Below are 7050 nucleotides of genomic sequence, written 5' to 3'. Positions count from 1 at the left end.
TTGGCTTGCGGCTTGTCGAATAGCTCGTCGAGCCGAGCTATTTAAATAATATATTTATAATTAAAATAATATATATGTATTATAATTATAAAATGATTATTATGGGTATAGGTTATACGAATTTACAATATACTTTTCTTTATAATAAAATTTTATAAGGGTAAACAAATAATAACATAATTATAAAAATACCTGAAAAGAAAAAAGTCTAAAAAATGCCTCATTTTTTTGGTCGAGTGGAGTCAAAAAACTTGATTAGACTCGGCTTGATAAGGCTTGACTAAGGGTCGAGCCTTATCGAATCGAATTTCGAGTTTAGAGTGAGTACATCGAGTCAAGTTTCGAGTATCAATTTTTTTGACTCGATCAAACTCGAACTCGGATATATGAGTCAAGTCGAGATCGAGTATAGCACTACTCGAGCTTGACTCGGCTCGATTACATCCCTACTTCCTACCCTTACACCTAACTGTTTGAATCCTAATTTGTCAGATGAAACATAAAACTCCTATTCAACGGCTCCAATAACGGTTGACTATTAATATTTATATTACACCATATAAATACAAATGTGACACTGATGATTATGTAAAATTGCGCTATATTTTTATAATATATCTGTTATGTTAATATTTATGCAGTAAATTTGTAGCATACGAGGGGATGATGGGGAAAGAAAGAGGTTAGTTTTTTTTTTTTTTTTAAATTCCTTTCAAATGGGAGGGAGTAGGTAGATGGTGCCGCGAAGAAGACTGCCCAAAATTCCCAATCTCAAATTGTGTTGTGGGGCCGCCCAATGGTTTAGCTATGGTGACCCCACCACATACCTTCCCTACCCAACTACACTCACCACCAACTCCCTCCTCCTCTTCTACTCGTTATTTTAACAACCAGCCTCCCACCGAACTTTTCTTATTCACGTTTAAATTTTCCAATCCAATAATCTTTCACTTCAATACCACCCTTGCAATTCGTATTTTCCATTTCGGGTCAAAGCCCATAACCGACCCCCGAAAATGGCTTCGTCTCTATCTACCAAACCTTTTCTCGGAGCTCCCTCATCTTCCGATGGATTCTCCGGTCTCGGATCGCTCCAGTCCACATCTAAGCTTCTCCCTGCCTCCCTGCATCTTCCCGCTTGCCGTTCCCACCCCAGGCGCCTCCGTCAGTATTTTCTTTTTTTTTTTTTTTTTTTTTAACTTCGTCCTTAGCGTCTCCTCTCTTTTTTTTTTCCTCCTCAAAAATGTCATTTGCTGTATTATTTGATCTTATTTCACCTGAGAACTTGCTAGCATATTGATTTGGATTCGTATTAATCGAGCTCAAGCACGTTAAAAATTCTGAGAATTCGATTGAAAGTGAAAGCTTCAAGCTTTTAGCCTTGATTTGAATTGTTAAGGAGCCTTGGAAATCGTTTTTGAGCTTCGCTTCCTACTATAATTTTGTGCCTGAGCGGGAATGACCTTTTTGTTGAAGTCAAGCAGGAGCACCTTGATTTCCTCGTAACGTGTAAATTAGGCTTTTTGCCTGTTGAGCCGGGCTGGCGTTCAGCCTAGATTGTCAGTGAACTCTAAATTCTATTTGTTCAGGTTTGGTTTGATTAGTTGATGGACTAGTTTTGAAGTATCTCTTAATCAGCGAAGCTCAAGTTATGCTTCTACTTACACCAAGGATATTAGCTAAGAAGAATTTGGTTATATTCCTGTACTTTTTGCTTTCTATGACTGTGGTCTAGTAGCATGAATTTTAAGTGCAGTTGATTTGTAACAATATTGTGAATATCATTAGCATTTCTTCATCTGTTAGTGGACTATACTTGATGTGGTGATTTTGGTAACATCGCTGATTGGATATGTTGTGATGTGTGATATTATAATAAAGGTAATCGCAGCTTGTTGTCGAAACAGTTATGAGTTAGTTGATTTTCCATAACCTGTATGCTGTATTAGTAATTTGAGGGTAATGTTTGGTATTGCTTAGAAAGTTGGAAAATAAGTATGCCATCCAGAAAAGATTGATCTTAGAAGCCTTCAAAATTGATTTTGCCAATGCCGTGATCGGAAGCGGTATCTGGAGTGCACTGGTTTCTTTCTAACTTCCAGTGTTAATTAATAGGCCACTAGTTTTTGCTTAAGATTCCTAACCATTGTTGTACGCTTACAGAGATACAGGCTGCTGGTAATTCATTTGGCACTTACTTTCGTGTTACAACATTTGGAGAATCTCATGGTGGTGGTGTTGGATGCATTATTGATGGATGTCCTCCTCAGATTCCACTTTCGGAAACTGATATGCAAGTAGATCTTGATAGAAGGTACTAAAGTGATCATGCTTATGTCATCAGTTATAGTTTAATGCAAAAACGGTGTGCAACTCTAAAGACTATGTTTTTGTCTCATTTGTTTTGTTTCTAGTACTGAATGTTACAAGTTTTCTTGTTGTGTAAAGGCTGTTTATCAACTGAAATTTAACACTTTGCGTACAGGAGACCAGGCCAAAGCCGAATTACCACTCCTAGAAAGGAAACTGACACATGCCGAATATCATCAGGGATTGCAGAGGGTAAGATCTTTACTGGATCTCCACATATTTTCCTATTTTTCTTTTGGTTGTCACCTGCATTTGAGAAGTTGACTAATGCTTGATCCTTTAATTGCAGGAGTGACTACAGGAACTCCAATCAAAGTAGAAGTACCCAATACAGACCAGAGGGGGCATGTAAGTGGTTATCCATGTTTATCTGTGCATGAATCTTCAATATGTTAATATTGTGGTGCCTCTGCATTTCAAGGTGCTATTTATTTGTGCAGGACTACAGCGAAATGTCAAAAGCATATAGGCCATCTCATGCTGATGCAACTTATGATTTTAAGTATGGTGTGCGATCGGTACAGGTAACTGTGTTGAATTTTTCTGTGATTTGGATAAACCGAATAGCTTCATACAATATGGAAGTATCATGTATAATATTACCATTGAATCATTTCATGGCCTTTATGAAAACATAGGGTGGTGGAAGATCTTCTGCAAGAGAAACTATTGGAAGAGTTGCTGCAGGAGCTGTTGCCAAGAAAATTCTCAAGTTAAAATCTGGAACAGAGGTAGGTTTGTTCAAGTTTGATGAGTGAGTTAGGTAATTGTTTCTAATTTGTAATACCATTTTAAGGATCTCCAACATAGACTTTAAGTATCATTTTGTACCTGCATGTGCTTAGTACATCCGCCATCTGTGTTGACAAGCCTTCATTATGCCAAAATTATCTTTTCTTACCTATGTGTAGCTCAAATTAAAAAAACAAAAAAGTATTCCCGTAGATTTGCATATTCACTTTGAAAACATGACATAATAAACAAATTTTATTGATTTTATTAACTTATGTACCATTTCATTCATGCTTTGGGAAGAAGGAAGTTTTACAAGGATGAATACATATACACCCACACACATACATACATACATATATGTATATATATGTATTTATATCTTATTGAAGAGGAGTTTTCTAGGAAAGCTTGTGTACCTCTTAACAAGTTTTACCAGTTTTAATCTTTTCCTTAGTTATGGGTCCTTAAATTCAATAAGAGTAAATACGCTTTCACACCTATACTACATTTGCAGCTTACCTTGAGCTATCGAATTATTAGATGTAGAGAATTAGGTTGTCTGAGTATTTAATGAAGACAGTCTGGCTAAAATACCACAATATGCTATACAGCCTAAACTTAACTCAGCCTTTTTCTAAATAGTTGAGCTCCAATATCTTCTGAGATTTCCAACATCCATATCGTGCGAATAGCAATTTCGTTACAGATATTTTGTACATGCAAAGTTGTCTTCTAGTGGTTCTCTGGGTTTCATGGCAATCTTATATACAGACGAGTGAGAGAGGGCTAGGATAAAGGCTGAACTGCGACTTTTAAATAACCAACTAATGCACCGTCTCTGTATTCTGCTGGAATTTTTCCTGTCATATTGCAAGGCTGTAAAGAAGCTTGAATGAAGTTTGCATCACAGAAGATCATGGTTTTGTCTGTATTGTTGCTGCCATGCTTGTGACATATTATACGAACTGAATAGTGATTGCTTGTTTGCATCATGGGGAGCTTATTTCAATATTTTTTATATTGCAGATTCTTGCTTATGTCTCTCAAGCTTACAACATTGTACTTCCTGAGGGTTTAGTAGATCATGAAACTGTGACACTTGATGAGGCAAGTTTGCTGAATTACCATTTTGTTTCCTTTTGGAAGCATCTGATTCTTCCCTAGACGTGGCATAAATCCTGATGTTCTTTTGACATGACTGCTTTAGTTATAAAAATATACCTCAATCATGGACTGACTTCTCAATCCATAAATATCAGATAGAGAGTAATATAGTGCGGTGTCCAAATCCAGAGTATGCAAAAAAGATGATAGATGCTATTGATGCCGTCCGAGTGAGAGGTGATTCTGTTGGTGGTGTGGTCACTTGCATTGTCCGAAATGTCCCACGGGTAAGGTTACTTTCTATTTTCAATGTGCTTGTACTGATGTGAATGCTGACTTGCTTGCATAGTTATTGTCAGAAGCTTGAAGGTTTGAATGCTCAGACAAATTCCAAATTCATAGTAGGGTTGTGACAATGTTTAATATTATTTTAGGGGCTTGGCTCACCTGTTTTTGATAAACTTGAAGCAGAGCTGGCTAAAGCTGTTATGTCACTACCGGCAACAAAGGGCTTTGAGTTTGGCAGTGGTTTTGCAGGTGGTTGAGCATTATTATATCTGTTGTTATACCAAAACTTGGTGACAAGCAATTGATATCTTTTTTCTTCTAATTTTTTTTCCCACCATCTAGAGGAGAGGCCAAAGTTGTTTGCTGATATGCCTGCTTTATTGCTTTAAGGGTCTGGGTTTCCCCATTCTGATCTGTTTTTACTGGTAAACTTCACAAGGTACATTCTTGACTGGCAGTGAGCATAACGATGAGTTTTTTATGGATGAACATGGACGCATCAGGACAAGGACCAACCGGTCTGGAGGGATACAGGTAAATGTGGACTTCTGTCCAAAATGGTATTCATTTTGCTATGTGCATTTATCTGATATGTAATGATTGTCATTCAAAATATTCTTGTAGGATTCGTATGCATGTGTGCATGTATCTGATATTAATGTTTGTCATTCAAAATATCCTTGTAGGGTGGAATATCAAATGGAGAAATGATAAACATGAGAATAGCTTTCAAACCAACATCTACAATTGGTGTAAGTCTCTCTCTCTCTCTCATACTAATCGAGTTATTTTCTTCTTGTTGTTATGCTCCTAGTTAGCTTCATAATCTTTCATTAACTGTTAAGCTCCTCTTCGCACATATGTTTGACCTTTGATGTTGAAGATTGACTTGAATCAACAACTTGTGTGTACAAACAAGTCCATGTGAACATTTGCATTTGTTACAATTTAGCAACAAATTTCCAACTCTATCTAGGCCCTATCTACATGGATTTATAAAGCTTTACAGATTGGAAAATGTACTATTGCTTCAGGAGTACTTTGACGTATTGAAGTGTCAGTGTCTTCATTTCGTATATATAGTCCACTGTGTTATGGAAACTGTTTTCTGAAACCCAGAGGAGTTCTTTGTCCACAACAAAATCATTGACGAGACTTGAGATTCTTCAATTTTCCTGCATAATGTTTACTCTTTCACTGTTTTGGAGCTCTAATCATTTTCTTTTAACTTCTTTGACTATTAGCTTTCATCTCTTTCTAGTGTGAAATCATCGCCTCAAAAACTTGTGCAATTCTGGTTGGGAGTGTTTTATGGGGCAGCTGGCAATTTCCTAGTCTTCTTCTTGGGCAGAAGATTGGATTAGGATTTCCACTGCTCTATGTTTGCACAAGCATGTCTTCTCTATAACTATGTTTCTGATATGTTCTTTCTTAAAGAACCTTGGTGTTAAAATCACATTGTTTATAATGATGTTTATCCAGAGGAAGCAGAATACTGTGACCAGAGACAGGCATGATACAGAGCTTATAGCTCGTGGACGCCATGATCCTTGTGTTGTCCCACGAGGTTTGTTTTATGAATATTGCCACTGTCAGCATTCTATAAACTATCTGCCGTTCATCCTTATTTACACCTTTTAGTGACTCTTTTCATGCTGCTATAGAGCAATGTGGATTGCCCTCATTGTGACTTGATAATACAGAGTCATGCTTTGTTCCTACATTTTTTTTGGTACGGTTTGTCAGTTTGTCGGTGGGGAATAACTAATAATGAAATTGGTGCCAGGAACTGAGTTCTTTTGCATGCTTTGGAGTTTAAATAGAGATAGTTACAAGCATAGAGCCAATTGGTTAAGTCTATGATTTTGCTATGGTGATTTTGCAGCTGTTCCAATGGTGGAAGCTATGGTAGCCCTGGTTCTCGTTGATCAGTTGATGGCACATCATGCACAGTGTATGCTTTTCCCTATTAATCCTGCATTACAGGAACCAGTGGAGATGGCAAGATCTGAGCCAGTGCAATTTTGAGCCACTGCAATTTTGGTGGCTGCTCTCTGTGATATTGTTGTAACCTTTGCTTGATTTCTAGTACATCAACAGGAAATACTTCCTGGAAAGAGTGCAATTGTGGCTTTTTAAGTATAATAAATTTTTTTGTTATGAAAATTTGCAATTTTGTATCATGCAGAAACAGTGAACTTGATTTAGGGAAGCTTGCAGTTATTTTTAAGACATTGCAAATGTATACAGGCTTGCTGTTGACTTAAGAAAGTATTTCTTGCATTTTCATCCTCTCTCTCTCTCTCTCTCTCTCTCTCGTCTTTGGCAGAGTGGGAATTACTTTTGCGGGGTCTGGGCTGCTAATCTGCTTGGAATTTGGTTCCATGGAAGGATTTTTTTTCATTTTTCCGTGCCTTAGGTTGTAGAAAAACAATCCATCTCTGCTTTACCACAAAATTAATGCAAAGACTATGACAATGCCCCAAGGAAATAAAATCCATAAGCGGCTAACCACCACAGAGATCACGAGGCCAAACTTGTCGTCTCCTTCAA

At 37.2% G+C, this 7050-nt stretch overlaps 1 protein-coding gene across 2 annotated transcripts; it reads left to right on the top strand.

The window, feature by feature from the left end:
- The first annotated feature begins 873 nt into the window (after positions 1-873).
- On the top strand, positions 874-6786 carry LOC140014281 (chorismate synthase 2, chloroplastic-like). 2 transcript variants are annotated; one of them, XM_072064831.1, is made up of 13 exons: positions 874-1164; positions 2164-2314; positions 2486-2562; positions 2660-2718; positions 2811-2894; positions 3009-3101; positions 4132-4212; positions 4365-4496; positions 4644-4746; positions 4937-5031; positions 5184-5249; positions 5980-6064; positions 6383-6786. In XM_072064831.1, exons 1-13 carry the CDS (start codon positions 1017-1019, stop codon positions 6523-6525), a joined length of 1317 nt encoding a protein of 438 aa, XP_071920932.1. In that variant the 5' UTR covers positions 874-1016; the 3' UTR covers positions 6526-6786. The 2 variants fall into 2 exon arrangements, with proteins under 2 accessions (XP_071920932.1, XP_071920933.1); XM_072064832.1 differs by having other exon boundaries at positions 6284-6663.
- The last annotated feature ends 264 nt before the right edge of the window (positions 6787-7050 follow it).

Source organism: Coffea arabica, chromosome 9c (genome assembly GCF_036785885.1).
Source record: "Coffea arabica cultivar ET-39 chromosome 9c, Coffea Arabica ET-39 HiFi, whole genome shotgun sequence".
NCBI classification, from domain to species: Eukaryota; Viridiplantae; Streptophyta; class Magnoliopsida; order Gentianales; family Rubiaceae; genus Coffea; species Coffea arabica.
Note: the sequence above shows the minus strand (reverse complement) of the source record. Positions and strands in the feature narration are given on the sequence as shown.

Excerpts from the sequence above, each read along its gene's own strand:
- LOC140014281 (XM_072064831.1), top strand. The coding sequence starts at position 1,017 with ATGGCTTCGTCTCTATCTACCAAACCTTTTCTCGGAGCTCCCTCATCT. Across the intron at positions 2,563-2,659 it reads ATCATCAGGGATTGCAGAGG|GAGTGACTACAGGAACTCCA; the intron begins GTAAGATCTTTA and ends CTTTAATTGCAG. Across the intron at positions 5,250-5,979 it reads AACCAACATCTACAATTGGT|AGGAAGCAGAATACTGTGAC; the intron begins GTAAGTCTCTCT and ends ATGTTTATCCAG.